At 63.2% G+C, this 18,740-nt stretch overlaps 6 protein-coding genes across 6 annotated transcripts; all 6 read left to right on the top strand.

Annotated features, from left to right (window-relative positions):
- Nucleotides 1-401: 401 nt before the first annotated feature.
- On the top strand, nucleotides 402-1,304 carry LINJ_04_1150 (hypothetical protein; the record flags this gene model as incomplete). Its single annotated transcript, XM_001462917.1, has 1 exon — nucleotides 402-1,304. One exon carries the CDS (start codon nucleotides 402-404, stop codon nucleotides 1,302-1,304), a length of 903 nt encoding a protein of 300 aa, XP_001462954.1.
- An 823-nt stretch (nucleotides 1,305-2,127) lies between these two features.
- Nucleotides 2,128-3,060, top strand: LINJ_04_1140 (putative cytochrome c oxidase assembly factor; the record flags this gene model as incomplete). Its single annotated transcript, XM_001462916.1, has 1 exon — nucleotides 2,128-3,060. One exon carries the CDS (start codon nucleotides 2,128-2,130, stop codon nucleotides 3,058-3,060), a length of 933 nt encoding a protein of 310 aa, XP_001462953.1.
- A 1,003-nt stretch (nucleotides 3,061-4,063) lies between these two features.
- On the top strand, nucleotides 4,064-6,253 carry LINJ_04_1130 (conserved hypothetical protein; the record flags this gene model as incomplete). Its single annotated transcript, XM_001462915.1, has 1 exon — nucleotides 4,064-6,253. The coding sequence occupies one exon, from the start codon at nucleotides 4,064-4,066 to the stop codon at nucleotides 6,251-6,253; it is 2,190 nt and encodes a 729-aa protein (XP_001462952.1).
- A 1,905-nt stretch (nucleotides 6,254-8,158) lies between these two features.
- On the top strand, nucleotides 8,159-11,032 carry LINJ_04_1120 (putative proton motive ATPase; the record flags this gene model as incomplete). The annotated part of the gene is made up of 1 exon (XM_001462914.1): nucleotides 8,159-11,032. The coding sequence occupies one exon, from the start codon at nucleotides 8,159-8,161 to the stop codon at nucleotides 11,030-11,032; it is 2,874 nt and encodes a 957-aa protein (XP_001462951.1).
- A 607-nt stretch (nucleotides 11,033-11,639) lies between these two features.
- On the top strand, nucleotides 11,640-11,969 carry LINJ_04_1110 (conserved hypothetical protein; the record flags this gene model as incomplete). The annotated part of the gene is made up of 1 exon (XM_001462913.1): nucleotides 11,640-11,969. The coding sequence occupies one exon, from the start codon at nucleotides 11,640-11,642 to the stop codon at nucleotides 11,967-11,969; it is 330 nt and encodes a 109-aa protein (XP_001462950.1).
- Nucleotides 11,970-14,011: 2,042 nt separating this feature from the next.
- On the top strand, nucleotides 14,012-17,935 carry LINJ_04_1100 (conserved hypothetical protein; the record flags this gene model as incomplete). The annotated part of the gene is made up of 1 exon (XM_001462912.1): nucleotides 14,012-17,935. One exon carries the CDS (start codon nucleotides 14,012-14,014, stop codon nucleotides 17,933-17,935), a length of 3,924 nt encoding a protein of 1,307 aa, XP_001462949.1.
- Between the last annotated feature and the right edge of the window lie 805 nt (nucleotides 17,936-18,740).

The raw sequence follows: 18,740 nt of genomic DNA, 5'->3' as shown, positions 1-18,740 counted from the left end.
TGTCCTCTCTCGTCGGCATGCGCAACATTTCGGGCGCACAGGTATGTGCTCGTGTGGTGCCGATCACTTCATGACCTGAACTTCTTTTTCTCCGGCTCTCTCTCTCTCTCTGAGCATCTGCTCTACACACACGCCCGTGCAGCATCGCACTTCAACACTGCCACCAAACAACAAGAGCGCAGCGCGACGTTGGTGGTCCACGTCGTCAGTTCAACGCCTACTCTTTATCCCCCCTGCTCCCTCCTGGATGCTTTTCCGAGTGCGGCCATTGGAGCTACGCACATACACGGCGCGCATTGCTGAGGATCAAGCGGCACGCACAGGCACGTGATCCACGCCCGCTATCTGGTGCGCGCCATCAAAACAACCCTTTCGAGCGAGAACGACTCTGCCGGCTCATCATGTCCTCGACACCCAACGCGCCTCGTCCGGTGATTGCGAAGCGGCATCACCCACCCCAGCACCTCGCGCCGGGCCAGCATCTCAAGGTCGCCTCACGCAAGGCGGCTCCAAAGCATGGGAGCGCGGCAGGGGGCGACACATTCGCCGGCGGGCCGCCGCGCGATCCATGGGAGGACTTTGACGAAAGCAGCGAGGAGCCACGCCCCTCGTCGGCCGGTCACTCTGCGTCACAACGGCACCAACACACTACCACAGGCGGCGGCCACCCATACTCGGGTCGAGTCAGCGTGTCACGCAGCACTGAGCGCACGTCGCCGCACAGCAAGGAGGGCAGTATTGGTGGCTGGGCGGTGCCGCCGAAGGCAGCCCCACCCACCGACAGCCGGGCCGGAGTCGGTGACGAGGGCATCGACCGCGGTGCAGCCGTCAGCAGCGACGAAGATGACAGATACTACACCATCACATCAGAGCCCCCAAAGCTGTCGGCGGCTGAGCGGGCGAAGCAGGTGCTCGAGGCGCAGCACCGCGCTCTGGAAGCGAAGCAGCTGAAGGCACTCACGCAGCAAGGGGTGGCGCGTCGGCCCACGACGCTGGTGCGCAATCGACATGGCAGGCTCAACGCGATCGCTGCACAGCCAGCGTCCAGGGCAGCAGAAGAGGGAGGGCCCGCGCTGCTCATCGCCGCTGCTCCTGTCAGCGCAAGCGTTCAGCCGGAGAAGAGCCGCGTGCGCTACTCGAAGGCGCCGGAAGCGCGAACGGCGCCGTCAGCGCCACGGGGCGGTGAAGGCGGTTCTGATGGTGCGGTCGAGTCTCCTCGAGACTCCCATGACGACCTTGTCGGCTCGTGTCCCTCGACGACGATTCAGGCAACGACTGGTTCGCTGGAGATCGACCTGGATTGAGCATTGCTTGCGTGCGCATCTGGTGAAAAGCGCGACGCCCGCTGCCTCACTTGAAGCCATCCTACCCCACCCTTCCTATGTCTACCATTTCACCCCCTGCTGTCTCCCGCTCTCGCTTTACGCGATTTCCAGAGGGTGCAGGCGATCCGCTTGAGTGAGCGCGACCCTGCGCACGAACGCGCCGTTGCGCTGATTCTTCTCTATTGTTGCTGCTCTCGAAAAGCGATGGTGCTCTGTATCCTGAGTTTTCCTGCCACTAGTCAACTCCTTCTCAAAACGCCCCCACTCGGCAAGAGCAAGCGAACGGCGGCCCAGCTGGCCTGGGCCGCTCCTTCCGGCACCGACCGCCGCCATGCTGCAGGCCTTCTGCATCTGTTCACCGTTTTCATCTCCTCCCCTCTCTCTTTCCGGGTATCTCCCTCCGTCTCGTCCCTCACCTCACCGCTGCGCGGGACCCTCTTGCCCGTGCACGCGCGCATATCACGTGGGCCTCAAGCAGCATTAAATCCTCACCGGCTGCCGAACGGGCCGTCTTCGTCATCTGCCGCCCCCTCTCCCCCTCTCACTCTTTTCTCTACTCCCATCTCCACTACCGAACGTTTTGGGGGTGCGTGCGAGTAAAGCAGCGGAGGCAGACACAGCAGTACAGCAAGGACGGCTGGTGCAGAGTCGGCGGTGCCATAAAGCTCCGAGCGAGATAACTCAGCGGTGAGGGCAAGCCGACACGCCCACCCTCACCTGTATACGCACGCACACGTGCACGACAAGGAAGGTGAGGGAGGGTTGCTGATCCAGATCGCGACGCCGGAGCGCAGGGAAAGGCATGCATCGCTCACTTCTGCGGTGTGCCGTCCGTGGGGAGTCGATGATGGAGTCGTATCGCTCTGACGCTCTACTGCGCCTTCGATGCCATTTTGGTGCCATGCGACGCGGCTCTCCGATGGGTTCGGCCGCCACCGAAGCTGCCGCCCTTGTGAACATCACGATAACGCCGCTTACGTGCAGCCGTCGCGCTTTCCGCCAGCAGGGCGCAGCCAACCCAAACAACCCCGACGCGACCGAGGCGGCGGAGCTCGAGAAAGACTGGCAGGCGTTGAAGACGTACGGCATGATAGGAGGCTTTGCTCTTCTCTGCATCGCGACGCTGTGGTACGGAAGCCGCCAAGCCAAGAAGCGCTACTTCGGTGCGGAGGGCAGCGCGCGGGTCAGCGTCGAAACGCGTGGCCGCCCCGCGCTCGGTGGGCCGTTTGTGCTGGTGAACACGAAGGGTGAGCCAGTGTCGCAGGCGGAATTCCTCGGCTCATGGGCCTTCTTTTACTTCGGCTTCACTCACTGCCCGGAGATCTGCCCGGTCGAGCTGAACCGCATGTCGCACGTCGTCGACGCTGTCCGCGCTGCCCGCCCGCAGGAGCGCATTGCGCCGTTGTTTGTCTCGTGCGACCCGCGCCGTGACTCGCTCGAGGCCATCGACGAGTACCTCTCCGTGTTCCACCCCGACTTCATTGGGCTCGTTGGCACGCCGAAGCAGGTGAACGACGCATGCCGCTCGTACCGCATCTACTACTCCATCCCCACCGAAGAGGACGCCGAGCAGGAGGACTACCTGATCGACCACAGCATTGCCATCTTCCTCTTCGACCCACAGGGCCGCTTCGTCGACTTCTTCGGAAACCGCTACGACGAGCGCGAGATTACGGAGAAGGTGCTGCACTACATGTCCGAGTACGCCAAGGATCCGACGTGGACAAACTGGTAAGGACGGGTGAGGCAAGACGCTGCCGGTCTCTCTCTTATCATGTCACTTGCGCTGGTTGGCCTCTTGCTCCTTCTTGTGTGGTGATTATGATGATAGCGTTGTTTCTGTGGTGGACTGCACCGGTGGTCTTTCTCTCCGCATGTATGTCGCGCGTTGCGCATGTGCCTGAACGCGACTCTGCACGTGCTTGACTCGGGGTGAGAACTGTATACACACTCTCTCGATTAACAGCAACACAAAGAGTGAGCAACTCGTCGATTTCAGCCCACACGTCCACCACCACCACCGCCACCACTCGCGCCGCCCTTCCCCTTTTTCGCGGGCTGCACGCCCCCCTCCCCTCCCTCCCTTCCTCTCGCTCTCGCTCGACACGGTGCGCGCTTCCTCGCACTGGCACGCGCAGAGCTACAGTCACAGATACAAACACGAAAGGGGCATGCACGCGGGCGCCGGAGACTTGGGATAGGGCTGCAGGTGCGTACGTTCCGCTTGCACCGCTTCTGCGATGCACACCTTTTGCGACCCCCACCCACCCACCTCCTTCTCCTGCCGGCATCGCGTTCAAGCCATCATGCCGATGTCTGCGTGGACATGTGCGGGCGCGTATGTCGTCGTGGAAGGGACATGTGTCATGGAAACCACCCTCTCAAACTCACTCGTGCATCTCTCTCGCGCATACTTCTCGTTGACCGCTGCAGGTCCAACAGTTCTTCTTTGTTGTCCCCCTTCGCTGCGTTCTCGGCGCACGCACAGGCAGAGCAGGAGGGAGATACGGCCACGCGCGCACACACAGTGGCACATACTCGCGGCGGCACGTGCTGTCTTCCCGCCTCCCTGCTTTGTTTTCCTACGGCTGCCATCGACGCCGCGCTGCTGCTTTTCCTAGTTCCGCTCCGCCTCCTCCCTCGCTCCCCGCTGCTGTGTGGTGAGGGGTGTGGCGCTGCATCTGCATGTGCGCGTGCGGCGCAGGGGCGCACTCCGCTGCATCTCAGGTGAAATTTTAATGATGTCATGCCGCAGCGGCAGCGGCACAGCGACGGCTGTGTACGAGGCGCTGCCATCGACACCGGTGCGCCGCCAACTCGGCACGTCCACGGATGACGCTGCCATCTTTCTCGAGGACACGGTTGATCGAGTGACGGCGCAGTGCATTGACGCCTCGCCATCTGCTTTGGCTCTGCTGTCGCCGCAGCATATGCCGACCAGCAGCGCCGCCCACGTCGACGTCACCGAGTACGATGTGAGCTACCTTGGCTCTCTCTCGGCTTCCCACCGGAAGAGCGCCGGTGGGGGCAGCAGCGGCAAGAGTCGCCCGAGCCACCATCACCACCGTGCGCTGCACGACGTCACGAACACGTCTGTCACGAAGATGAACTTCAGCTCAGCGTCCGCTAGTAAATCGCCTAATCCCAAGGCAGCAGGGAGGAGTATGTCGCACGGCTCGCACCCGAACAGTGTGTCGCACAGCACCTCGCTCGCTCGCAGCACACCGCGGCGCAGCACCCACGACCGCAGCCCGGCGGCCTCTGAGCCGATGGTGCCACTCGCTGAGTATGAGGCGCTGCAGCGGGAACGCAACCGGTACGAAAAGATGTACGAGCACCAGCGCGCACTTTACGAGGATATGGCTGAGAAACACGCGGACGCGTACCAGGCGCTGCAGGACAAGATCATCGAGGTTGTCGCGCTGTCCACGCGCAACGAGGAGAGCAAGCGCTTCATTCGGCAGCTGAAGCGGGAGATGTCCGAGAGTCGCACCCGTGTGATGGACATGCAGAACAAGGCTCTGGAGGAGGCCAAGCTGGAGCGTTCCGCCAAGATGCGGTACGAGGCGCTCATTAAAGAGCACGAGCGCAAGTATGAACGGCTGGTGGAGCGGCACGAGACGAAGCTGGCAGGGATGGAGAGCCTCGTGAGGGACTTGACATGCCTACGCGGGGAGCAGGACAGCATCCACGTCTCGCAGCTCGACTCCCTGCTGAAGGCTGCCTACTCGAAAAGCACGGCCCTCTTCAGCGACCTGCTTCGCCAAGGCAAACAGATTGATCTTCTCTACGAAGCTAAAGGGTCTCTCGAGGCGCAGGTGGAGCAGCAACGCAAGGAGAAGCGGGAGATAGAGGCGACACTGCGCGAGGAGCGGCGCAACATGGCCGGCGAGATGGAGCGGATGATCGAGCAGATCGAGGAGCAGCAGCAGTCGATCCTGAACCTGCGTCAGATGCTGATCCGTACCATGGACAACCGCGACAACGTCTTCGCCTACAGTCGGGGTCCGCGTCATGTACAAGGTGTGGAAGGCGACGAGGATGGCAGCGACAACGGAAGCACCAGCAGCAGCCTTACGTCCTCGCCGCCGACATCACCGATTTGCGGCGGAGGTGTGGCCGAGGAGGTCGAGGAGGACGAGGAAGATGAAAACGAGAACACGGGAGGCGACGGCGTGTATGCGGCGCCTGCGCGAGGGGAGGCAAAGAAGTCAGGCGCCGATGTGGAGCGCAGCCCGGTACGTGTGCGCGGATCCACGACGGCGACCGAGCCTATCATCTCCGCCTCCAGCGGGTACGTGGCTCCGCTCGCGAGCAACAGCGTGGTTGCACCTCGGCGCATGACGACCGCCGGGAGCCAATCCTCGGTCCCTCTGTCGAAGACGAGACCCGCAGCCGTGGTGCCCCCACTGCCGCTGACATCACGTGATGGCACGTCGTCGTTTCGGCAGGGGCCTTACCGGAATCAGCGCAGCAGCGGCGACGCTGATCGACGCACCGCGGAGACTGCAGCGGACGATGGCCAACGCCCGTGCAAGCGAAGTCTCAGTGACAAGGGTAGCGCCGCGAATTCCGAGTCGGCGGAAGCCTTGCCGAGTGCAGCAGCAGCAGAAGCAGCAGCCACCACGGTGGCGTCGCGACGGCGGCTGGACTTCTCTACCGCGTTGGCCGCCGTTGCAGAGAAGCGCCGTCGCGACCGGGCTATCCGCGAGGAAATCGGCCTCAAGCATGGGTCGGATAAAGAGAACAGCAAGCCGTCTGTGCCACATCGCGTCGTTGTTCGCTCCTGCGCGGTGGGAAGCATCACGACGGCGCGCAAGGCAGTGCTAGTGGAGCGTGACGGCGCCAACACTGGAGCGCAGCGAGGCGAGGATGATGAGGCGGAGCCGCGGCTGTTCCCACGCAACGTTCTGACGCCTGGCGAGTGACGACGGAAGCTCTTGTGGCGTGCACGTGCGTAACCGCGTTCGCATTCCGCTCTCTCTTCAGGTGTGCTACGTTCGTTGCCCGCCATCCCCGCGCCATGCCCCTCATCTTTCTCAACCCCCTCCCCGCCCCGCCCACTACGGCGTCACCATGCTTGCCATCCTGCATCCTTCTTATTCGTCGGTACATTTGTATATATGCGTACATGTGCGTGCGTCTGTGTCGGTGTGCGCGCTTGTCTCACGTCCCCCCTCTTTCTCTGCGCGCGCTGTTTCGTTGGCCATCCTCCATCATACCCCCTCTCCCTCCCTCACCGCCACAGCTTACCAAGCGTTTCCGTACTAGACCCCCCTCCTCGCCCCTCTCTTGTTTCTGTAATGTTAGACGCCAAACTGTTCGCTTTTCTATCCCATTTTTGTGTGTGTAGCCGAGTCTCACGGCAGGTGCGCGCGTGCATGCGCGCAGGATTGGTTCGCTTGTTCGTTGGTAGATGGGGATGTGCACGTATCATGTCGACTCTCGGCTCTCTATGTGTTTCTCCGGCTGCCGCCTTCTCTCACCCCCCTCTCTGCTGTCGCGTGCGGCTGTGCGTGATGTGGCCGACCACGTGCACTTAGATGTACGTGAGCGAGAACCGCTTCATGGAAAGCCATACCGTGCAACGAGAGAGAGGGGCAGTGCGCGCGTGTGTGCGTGTGGAAGCTCTGTAGCAAGAACCACACACACCAGACACGTGCCCAGTAGATAGAGGCGACGGAGGAGGTGCAGGCACAGGCACACACGTACAGACACAGACACAGACACACACACACACCGTCACCGTCACTATCACCACCACCAACACCACTCCGCATGCACACGTTCCACACGTTTTTATCTCTTCCGCAGTTTGCGGACGCCGCACCCCCAAGCCCCCACCCCATTTTGTATGATTTTCCTCGTCGTCCAACCCCAAAGCTGGGCCGATGAAGGAGACGAAGGCAGGGGAAGAGCCAGCAACACGTAACGGCACACACACACACACACGCACACAACCACGCTTACCAGTACAACGGGTTGTGACCGGAGCCACACGCAAATGGGTGGAATGCGTTTTCTGCGCGCACCACGCATGCACCGTCCCACCCCCTTCCCCAGCCAGCACACGTTCGTGCAGAGGAGTGGGCGGAGGGGGGAGGGGGCATATGCGTCGTGTTGCGCGTGACGTGCGTTCTTTCCTTCTTCGCAGGTGCGGTGGCAGTGTGTTCGAGAGGTACACGGGCGGACGGGTGTAGGACGTCTGTTCTTCAACACCCAGCAGCGTCATGGCCGACTCCGCTGAGCGCGTATGCTGCAGTGAGCTGTCATGTGTGCTGTGTGTGTGTGTGTGTGCCGATGCAAGAAGTCCGCGCACCTTCCCTCTTATTACGCCCTTCCTGTCTCTCTGTCTCGCCCATCTCTGTCACTCGTGCTGTGCACGCCATCGTATCGCCGCCTTGATGCACACCGTCTCTCTTTCGAACACACACACGCGCACACATGCATGCACGCACGTCGTCGAACTCAAGGAGCAGAGGGATAGAACGGCGACTCCTGACTCGGATTCGGTTACACGTCGCGCGGTGGATTAGAGGCACATACGCACACGCACACGTTGCAGCATGCTTTTGTGTCTTCCGTATAGACTACTGTGAGCGTGAAGGTGGCGGTGGTTAAAGAGAAGCGCGGGGAGAAGTTGAGGATGCGCGCACACGCGCACTTCACCTTTCTTTTGCCTGCCCGCTTACACACACGTGCACAAGCAAGCAAGTGGGGTAGTCGCTGCGTCCACTGCGTGTTTTCGGTGCCCGCTGTGCTGTCCAACTCCCACCCCTCCCCCAGCAACTGACGTACCCCCACACAGCGTCGCCCCCCCCCCAATTTCGAGGATGAGCTCTAACTCGGCTGCCGCGTCACCGGTAGACGGCAGCGTTGGCGCTCCGGAGTCGTGGCTCCCACTGAACAGTGTGCGTGCACCGCCGCGCGCGCTCGACTCGACCGCCGTCTACGAAGCCCGCCAGCGGTTCGGCATGAACGAGGTGCGACTGACGGTGGCACCGCTCCATCGCATTGTTGTAGGCGCGTTGCTTTCTCCCAGCACGGCCCTCGTCGCTGCTGGGGCGTTCGTCTACGAGGTCGTCGGCGGCAGCCACTGCCTGTGGTTTACCCTGGCGTGGCTCGTGGTGATGCGAGTCGCGGTGCTGGTGACGACGGCGCTGGTGGACCGCGCACGGGTGCGGCGCCTCCAGCGGTGCCTCTTACCGGGTCGCGCGGTTGCCTACCGAGAGGAGACATGGGCAATGGTGGGGTCAGCGCAGCTGGTCCCTGGTGACCTTGTCCAGCTTGTTGCAGGGTCCGTGGTGTTCGCTGACTGCTCTCTCTACAGCGGGTCCGTGCTGATCGATATGTCAGACGTAACGGGGCGCACCCGCACTGAGGCTGTCACCGCGGGCCAGCTCCTGATCGCCGGCACCAAGGTGGTGGACGGGGCTGCAGATGCTGTGGTGCGCTACACAGGGCCAGAAACGTTCGTGGGTCAGACCATCGAGCTCGTAGAGCGCCTGCCGCACGGCTTTGAGGAGCGGCAGCGGCTCAGCCGAGCCTACGCCGGCACATACTTCCTTGTAGCTGCCGTAGCGGTGACGGCAGAGGTGGTGCTGTTCGGGGTTCTCAGTGGGTGGGACGGCTACTCAGTGTGGAAGGTGGCACGGGAGACGACGCTGCTTGCGCTGCTGTGCACTCCGCTTGACTTTGATCTCGCCGTGTATGTGGCAGTGTCGCGAGGTGCGTCGGCGGCCATGCAGCGTTCTCAGGCCGTCCTCTTGCGCCTCCGCGCCCTCCTCTCACTTGCATCGGTTGACATGCTGCTGGTGGACAAGACAGGCACCCTGTCCTCTGGTCACTGCACCCTCGCGGCACATCATCGCGCCTACTTAGCAGGGTACCCGTCGCGTGCAGCCGTGGTACAGCTGATGGCGCTGGCGTGCCGGTGGCGGCAGCCAAGTCTGCACGCGACGAAGCGGGCTGTGCTGCGCAGCGCGGACCTGGACGCCTGTGACGAGTACACGCAGCTGGACTACGTAGAGCACGAGGGAGAGCATCGCAGCTCCGCCCTGCTGCGCCGGCGTGACGGGACGCTTCTTCGAGTCACCGAAGGGCGGCTTCGCTCCGTCTTGGCGCTCGTCCAGCATCCAGAGTCTGCCGCCGCATGCGTTGAGGCGCAGCGTCTGGTGTTTGCCTGGAGCCAAAGCGGTCTGCGATGTGTGGCGGTGGCCGTTGCCGAGGGCGATGACCCTTGGCGGTTAGCAGGACTTCTGACGTTCGCTGACCCACTGCGCAGCGACGCGGCCCCGTTGGTCTCGGATTGTAGTCGACTTGGTGTTGCCGTGACGCTGATCTCCGGCGATGAGCACCGGGCTGTCGCCGCCGCGGCCGAGGCGGTGCAGCTAAAATCCGAGGTGATGTGCGGGCGCGACGTGCCACCTCTGAGGTTGTGGGAAGCAGAGCACCGCTCTCCAGCGTCTGCGATTAGTGTGACAGTCGACCTGAGCGCCGCTGCGAACTCTGCGAGCGAGTACGCCGCCTGCCGCGCGTATGCAGAGATGCAGCCTCGCCAGAAGGCAGCGCTCGTGCGTGCGCTTCAGCAGTCAGGCCGCGTCGTAGCTGTGCTGGGCGACGGGGTGAACGACGCCGCAGCGGCGCGCCTTTCGGATGTCGGCATTGCGCTTCTTTCGGCCGAGCAGGGCCAAGCCGCGGCACGGGGAGCGCTGTGGGGTGCGGACATCGCCCTCACCTCCGATCACCTCGGCGCCGTGGTGGAACTGCTTGTCGTCAGCCGCGAACTCTTCGGCACCATCTACTCCGTTTTCTTTTGGGTAACAGCGGCGGCACTGCAGCTGTCGGTGCTCGGTGCCGCCTTGGCGGTGGCGGTTCCGCGGCGCTGCGCCGGCGAATCCTCGAACGAGGTCGGACTAGGGCTTCCACCGAGTGGCCTTCACGTATTGACACTGGCCTACATCAACGGACTGACGCTGATGTGGGTGTCTACAGAGGCTGGCGACGACACTTACTGGACCGCGGCACCCTGCTCTCTCAGCTACCGCGTGGCGCTGCTGCAGGCGTCCACGATGGCTTTTATCGGTCTCGTCGGCGGCGTCGCCCTCGGCATTGCTGGCGGCCTTGCCTGTGACGGACGTGGCTGGTGGCCACTTGTCTCACCCAGCATGCTGCCGGTCATCACTGAGGAGCACCTGGGCGGCATTCTCACGTTCTACATCCTCTACCTGAACCTATTCCTGACGATGAGCTGCGCCTCGCCGGTGCGGGCGGGGTGGCGCTTCTGGCGACGCTCGCGCCTGCGCGTTGTACTCGCCCTCGCCGTGGTGTACGGGCTGTACATGACCTGGGCCATCGACGCACGCCCCATCTTTGCCGCTTGCCTGTGCGTCTACTGTGGTGCCGTCGCAGTTCTGCAGGACATGGGGAAGCTCACGGTGCATGGCATCTGCTACTGCCTCGGCTTTCGCACGTACCGCGCATGTGTGGACGGCATGCACGGCCTCCAGCCGCACGGCCGCGTCGATGCGGACGAGGACGCTGCGGCGGCGCGGCCACGCAGGACAACAAGCACGCCATCTCATGACGCCGCTGCTCGCCGCAGTTCCGTGCCATCCTCTCTGAATGCAGTGGTGGGCTGCATTGCCAGCCTCGATGTGAAGCTGCTCTGCCGTGCCCGACCGACGCCAATGGCCCCAGCAGAGTAAGGTGGGCAAGGCACCACCGCGCGAACGGTGGCGGTGCAGCGGACCCATCCGCACATCGAGAAAGTCTGCTGTAAAGCGTCCTTGCTTGAAGCAACGGCCCCTCCATCCGTCGTCTTGATGGCCGTTACGGTAGTCGCCTGATGACGCCGGTGTGGGACGTCGTTTTATCTATTCTTGCCTGTCTCAGCGTCTCCTCCCTTTCTGTCCCCGTTGGGTGTACTGTACGTGAAGGACACAGAGGCCTGCGCATCATCAGCTGCGCAATCACGTGCCATATGCGCCCGTCTTTGTCTCGAATGGGCACATGCCCCGCGACGCACTCCACTCCGTCGTCGTCTCCGCTCTTCCCCCCTCCTTTGTTGTGTGGCATACGTGGACACGCTGACGTGTGACTCCCTCACGCACGCGCTGCGTGCGACGGTGTCGCAACTGATCGCCACCGGTGTTGCTGTTGAGTGCCATAGGCTCACCTGTGCCAGGGGCGGCGGTGGTATCAACTCCAACGCAGGTACACATATCCATCACATCTGCGAACTTCTTCAGACAGCGTTCATCGCGTCCTGCTCTCCTCCCTCTCTTGACACCACCACCACCCCTCCATCCAGTCATGTCCCGATCAAGGCAACAACAGGCGGAGGAGGTGGCACTGCACCACTTCTTCAAAACGGAGCGCGTTATCCGCCTGGAGTGCGAGCGGCGGGAGGCCAAGGCACGGCTCAAACTGATCGACATCATGTCAGGTGATCTGGACGATCAGCTCCTATGCGTGGCACAGTTTAAGAAGGAGTGGCTGCAGAGCCGGCGTGTGCTGGAGGAGGCCAGACAGGCCGTTGTGCAGGAAGAGGCCTCGAAACGCGCATACGTGGAGGAGGAGTACGTGAGGGCGATCAACAAGATGATCCGCCATTATCATCCGCTTAGCTCTCGCGCGGTATGAGAGCGAGAGAGCCGGCAGTCCGTAGCAGACAGAGAGCGGAGGGGCAGGGGGGAGGCGGTGGCCAAATAATAGAGGCATGCGCAGCACCTCTAGCTCTTCTTTCTCTTAGACGTGCGCTCAGTATCTCCGTAGCTGCAGCGGCTGCCACTACTGTTACTGTTTCGAAACGGCCCTGGATCGGGGGCGGAGTGTATCGGCCGCTTGCCGATGCGCGTAAGGATGCTCCCGCCTCCTTTTCTTCCACTACGGAGCCGCTCACAGGCACCCACACAGCGGTACATGCAGGCCTATCTAGATGGGCTACACTGTCGCCATCGACGTCCCATTTCCGTCAGAGGCGCCGCCGCCCCATACATGACTCTCCTCAGCGCCCGTGTTTTTGCACGCGCTCGTACATGCGCACGCGTGCGCCCCCGATGGGGCGTGGGAGCACGAACAGCGTATCGTTCCCCTGACGGAGGCCTCCGCCCCCCTCGGCCTCCATCTTTTCCAGAGCGAATACGAGCGTGGAAGCGCTGCATCGCGTGGACGGAGGCGGCCTCAGTGTTTTTGCCCTCTGTGTGTGTGTGGAGGGGGGAAGAGGGGGGAGCGTTCTCAAAGGTGAGTGTGCCAACACCGTCCTGCACCCCCTGCTGCTCACCCCCCCCCACACACCCTGCCCTAACGCACACACTCGAACGAGAATGCACGCTTTTCTGCTTTCCTCGCTGCGAGCAAGTTGCACAGTACCTGACCCTCCCCATCCACCGTATTTAGCGGCTGCCGATGCGATCACCGTTGAGGTGAGGTGCGAGACAAAAACGAAGCGCCACACACGCGACCCCGCCATCCTTCCTGTTTCTGCGACTGACAGGCAGCCTCGAACATGCACACCGACGTGCGGCACTGGGGATGCGGCGATGGCGGCGGGAGCGAGGCAGGCGGTGCCGCTGGTGGTCGTGTGGCCGCCCTCGAAACACGCAGGCGACCGCGGTGCTTCCTCTCTTTCGCTGATGCTCGCCGCATGTCGATGAACGTATCATGCGCGTGTCCCCGCGGCCTCTCCGGCGGTCCGCCTCTACACCCCTCCAACCTACCCCTCGCACACACACACACACACCACACCCACCCACCCTTGTTGTCCTTTGCTCCATTGCGTATGGTCTGCTCTCCCTCCATCACACACGCACGCGCACAACGCCAGCACCGGCCTCAGCAGCAGCTGCACCAACCGGGAAGGGAAGCACGGCGCGCTAAAGGGCACCGGGGAGAGGAGATCGCCAGTGTGTGCCCGTCAGAGGCGCAGAGGAAAACACTGCCTCACTCGGGCTCTCCAAAAAGTACATGGAAACCTCAGTAGACACACGCACACATACATGCATATACGCAAGCGTACACAACTTCCAGCCAGTTCGAAGCACACCGATAGACCACTGATACACGCAGTTGTACCACTACTGCAGCTCCTACAGTTCTCAGTGTAGCTCCGTGCCAGCAACGCCCTCGCACGCACGCACACACAAAGACACAGTAAGAGAGTCCTCTTTACTGCTTGCTTCATGTCAGCCTTCACCACTCCGAGTCGCACGTCATCGACCACCGCCGCGGCTGCTGGGGCAGGGCACAGCGGCAGCGGCGGCAGAAACTCCGGCCGCCGTGTTGTACGCTCTGCTCTCGAGATGCTGATGGACACCACTTCCCCAGAGCTAGTAGGACTCCGTTCGCCAACTGGCGGAAGCTCCGTGAAGCGTCCAGCCGCGGCCCCTGCCTCATCCTTTTCCGTCACCTACGCCACGGCTCCTGCCGCTACGTCGGCGTCGTCACAGGCACACTCTACCGTGCGGAGTGTCTTGGCAAGCGCGCCATCTGCCGCTGGTGCTGCTGCATCCGCCGGCGCGGCGTCGGCCACCATGGTGCACTCGCGCGCAGAGCCCAGCGCGCTGGATTTCTTGTCACCGCGCGGTAAGGACGCGCGGGAGGCGCCTTTACAGCTTCGATCTTCCGCCAAGTCTCGTCGCCCTCATCGGCATCGTGACCGCCCGCCCACCCCCGCGTCTGGGGCGATGCTGCGGCCACCTGCTGCGCACCCTCCTCATCGCCAGCGGTACAGAGAAGACGCAGTGCACGACAAGAGTGGCCTCGACGACCACGAAGCCGATGCTGGCTGGGATGGGGATGCCTTCACGGCGCCGTCTCCATCAGTTGCCACGACACTCGCCCCTGCTTCACCGTCTCGCAGCCTCTACGCCGATGTGGAGGCTGCCCGGCAGCCGCTGCCTCCAGCAGTCGAAACGCCTTCTATGGGCTCCCACGCTCCCACCCCGGTGTCGTCGACGCCACAGTCTGCTGCGAAGGGCAGCCCTCATGACAACATCGCTGCGGAGAAGGAGCGGGCGCCGGAAGAGAGGGCAGGAGATGATGATGATGATGATGATGATGACGAGGCTGGCGCGGCGGTCCTCGTGACGCATGCGGAGATGGAAGCCGTTGTCGCCGCAGCTCTGCGCCGCTACGAGAAGGAGCGAGATGCCGAGGAGGAGGCGGTGCTTCGGCAGGTCAGTAAGGAGGTCGAGGAACAGGCAAGCCGCTACGCCGACCTTGTCGAGGCCTACAACACCGTGTGCGCGGACCGGGTGACGTTGCAGGAGAAACTCACCGAGGCAGCAGGGGAGTGCGAGGAGCTGAAACACGCGCTGCAGAAGGCGCGCCAGACGCAGCAGGCGCAGCAGGACTCCATGAAGCGGCTGGAGGTGGAGTTGTGCCACGCAAGAGATGCGCAGCAGCAGCAGCAGCGGCAGGAGGAGGAGCAGCGCATGCTCGTGAAGGCAGCGGGGGCTGATTGGGAGGCGCAGCGCGCACGCTATGAGAAACATCAGGACACGCTCGAGGCGCAGCTTCACCAGGCGCGCAAGGAGCTACAGGAGATGGAAGCACGCGTGGCGGCGCAGGACGACGAGCTCGCCGCGCTGCGAGAGCGCGCCGCGAAGGCGTCTGCCGAAACGGAGGACGAGTACGCCGACATCCATCTTCGGATGCATCAGCTGGCGCGGAACATGGCCTCGATGGAGGGTGCCCTGCGTGAGCGGGACGCTACCATCGCAGAGCAGGCCGCACGGCTGCGGGAGGCCGCTGACCGGCAGGAGGCGGAGGTGCGTGCGGTGACTACGGAGAAGGAGAAGGCTGAGGCAGCCCTGACGAGCGCGCGTGACGCACTGCAACGGCAGACGGACGACAGTCGACGGCGCATGCACCGCGTCACCGAACTTCAGCAGCAGAGGGAAGCGCTCAAGGATGAGGTGAAGGTGGCGCGGCACACGCTGCAGGCGGCTTCAAAGGACCAGGGACGTGTGGTGCAGTCGTTACAGGATGTGCTGTTCACCGTGAAGCAACGCCTTTTCTCCAGGACCGACGGTGCGGAACGTGTCAGGCCGCCGTCCCCCGCACTCTCCTCACGCAGCCGTCGCCAATTTCCTGCCAATTGGCGCAGAGATCACATGAACAGCACGCTTGTGTACGAGGACGACCACGATGAGAACGCGGATGATCTGCGTAGCTGCTCCGCGATTTTGCAGTCGCACTCGCGCTCAAGCTCGGCGACGCGCACGCTGGAGCTGTCGTCTTCGGAAGACGACGATGACGCACAAAGTGGGCGTCTTTTCTCGCGTGCAGCGGTGACCGCGAGGGAGGAGCACTGCAGCACCGCATCCCCGAAGCCTCGCACCCACCGCGCATCATCACTCCCTCCACCCGCGGCGACGCCTGGCCAGCGGCGTGCGCGGACGTCGTCGCCGCCCCAGTCAGCATGTGGGGCGACCCGGGCGGCACCGGCAAACAATGTGAAGGGCAGCACCTCCGCGAGCCGCATTTCGCACGAGCTGCGCCACCAAAGCAAGCAAGCGGTTCTCCTGTTGCGCGAGCTCCACCGGTGCGTCTCGTCTCTCCCCTCACAGAGGCGGAAGTCATCGCCTGGGGGTGACGTCGCTCCCGCAGGCACCAGGGGCAGTGCTGACCGATCTGGCGCGACTGCAGCGAAGCTCGAGCAGGCCTGCCGCTACCTCAAATCGGAGCTTGGCCGGGCTCACGCAGCGCTGCAGGAGGCGCAGGCGGAGTGCCAGTGGCGCACGCTCTCCATGAAGAAGTATGAAGAGGATGTGCAGGCTGCTCGCCGCGAGGTGCTTGCCGCGGAGAAACAGCGACTGGCATGCGAGACGCAGGTTGAGACGGCTGCGCTTGTACGCGAGGAGCTGGAGGCACAGCTGACGGAGCTGAAGGCGACATGTGCGGCGGTGACGGCTAAGCAGCGAGCATCCGAGGACGCGGTGGCGGAGGCGAAGGCGGCCGCCGAGCGCAGCGCGGCCCTTGCGGAGGAGGCGGCGCAGCTGAAAGACGCTGCGGAGTCCGCCCTTGTGAGAGAGCAGGCCAAGGGTGCACGTCAGGCGACTGCACTCCGCGATCACGCAGCGGCGCAGACAGCTCTTACGGATGAGCTGGATGAGCTAAAGGAGAAGCACAAGGCAGCCCTTGCGCAGCTGCAGACGTGCCACGCCCGTGAGGCGGTCCAGCTGCTGAAGCAGCAGCAGGAAGAGAGCCAAACGCGCGGGACGGCCGCGGAGGCTTGGAAGACGGAGCGAGCATCCCTTGAAGCGCACATCTCAAGCCTTGAGACGAAGCTGCGGGCCTCGACTGGGGCGACGACGGCTGCCAAGCGCCGCTGCGCAACACTCGAAGAACAGCTTGCGCTACACCTGGATGTGGAGAGGACTACCTTGAAGACGATCGGCGACATTGCCCACGCGCCCCCCTTTCCACTCTCGGTCGATGCTGCAGTCGTCGGCGACAGCTCCTGCACGCCGCACTTCCACGGTGCCGTGTTGCCGACGGAGAAGCAGCTCTTCGGTGGCGATGACGAGGCGCCAGAGGTGGAGGAAGTGTTCATGGTGTCGGCAGAGGCAACGCCGACGAGGAAAGGCGTGCGCAAGGAGCTCGCAGGTGCGGTCTCGCACACGCGCACGACAACTGGCCGAACTACCGCACTGTCGCTGGTATCAGCGCGCCTTTCCACGGCCGGCGCTACCTCTCCAAGCGTGGTGTCATCAGCGGCCGTTTCACCGGCGCCGCCAGCATCGTCGCCGCACCTTGGCGGCGCTTCCCTAGAGACGACAAACTCTTCCGCTATAACTGCTCTCGCACCTCTACGCCAGCACATCGTTGCCGCTGTGCAACAGTTGGCGCTGGAGGTGGTGCGCCTGCGGCAAGGTGCAGTACTAGCGTCCGTGAAGTCGCCCGTCATAACGCAGCCTCGGACGACGACGCGCCGGCCTCGCGACATAACGTGTGCGGAGGTGTGGTACGGCGGTGCAACGGCGCGCAACGGGGTCGTCGGCGGCGACGTCCCTGTCGAGTCCTGCCAAACGTGGGGCAGCAGCGGCGACGTGAAACGGCCGTCCGCCGTTACTCTTGGCCCCCCACCGCCTTTGGGGGCGTTCATCGCGGCTCAGCCCCAGCGGCAGTACCAGCACCAGCATCAGCCCCCACGCACGCCACACAGGGAGCACCCTTCCGCCGGCTCTGTCGTCCAGACTCGAACGTCGGGGGAGGTTCCGCAATCGGGTCAGCGTAGCGGCCGCAGCCAGAGCAGAAACCCACCGACGCCGTCGCAACCGTCGCCGCCTGCCGCAGCGGGCAGCCCCTCCGCATCTTGCAGTCCGCCGGTGTCCGCTGCAACCGCCGCCGAAGCGGGTGAGCACATATACAATGTCTCACCGTGGCCCCGTTTGCGGCCGCAGCGGTCGCTGTCGTCTTCGAGTCCGCCGGTTTCTCACTCGGCCGTTGCGGCCCACGGCAAACTCTGGAACGAGGCGCGGCGCTCTGCCTCCATGAAGGATGGGCTGTCGGGGTATTCCTACAGCACTGGACGGGGGAGCGTCGATGGAAGCTGCTCTCCAGCGCGGCCGCCGTCCCTGCGTGCCTTGTCGCTCCCTCGCTGAGCCGCCAAAAAAAAAAAACCTACTCAATGAAGAAGTGCGTGGGTCTCTCTCTCTCTGTGTCTGTCTGTCTGTGTGTGTGTGTGTGTTCGTGTCAGACAGACAGACACAGACGGTGGCGCAGCACTGCTCTCATGCCTCCTCCTCCCGCAAGGATGGAGAAGGAAGGGGGGCAGAGCGGGGCAGTACGCCTCTCGTTTCCTTCCGTGCCGTCACCCGCGTGCCTTCTCTGGTTGTGGAGCATAGAACTAGATTGACGGAATTTGCGCTCTGTCCGTTAGACATATACGTGTGTGCTTGGATAGCACAAGAAGCACGGCGCCTTCTCTATCTACGGCCTCATTCAACGCAGTTGTGAGCCACGCCGCAGCTGTACAGAAGGGTGAGCATCCCCCCACCCCACCCTTTTTCTGCTGCGACACACGGAAACGAACACCTCTGCCCGCCTCCCTTCCGCATCTTGTCTTTCCGACCTCGGTGTGTCACGCCCCTCACACGTAGACAGACGTGCACGCGGTGATGCTGTACTTGCGCCATCACTCCCTCCCTCCCTCCGTCTTTCTCTCTTCGCCTCTCCTGCAGGAACGGATATCAGCTGCGCAGTGCCGCTCTTCTCTGTGCCCTTGTGCGTGAGCGAGTGCCCGCGCATCGGCATTCTGGACAGCTTCCTCTCTTGCCGACACAGCCCCCCCCCCATCCCATTTCCACGCATACACGCACACGGACATCCTCAGCAGGATCTCTAGGCCACACACGCGTCGTCTCCCCCCTGGCCGCCTCTCTGCACGTATTGTTCTCTTCTCTCCTT

The sequence above is a fragment of the Leishmania infantum genome, chromosome 4, assembly GCF_000002875.2.
Source record: "Leishmania infantum JPCM5 genome chromosome 4".
NCBI lineage: Eukaryota > Euglenozoa > Kinetoplastea > Trypanosomatida > Trypanosomatidae > Leishmania > Leishmania infantum.
The sequence above is the reverse complement of the archived record's forward strand: the minus strand, read 5'-3'. Positions and strand labels throughout refer to the sequence as shown.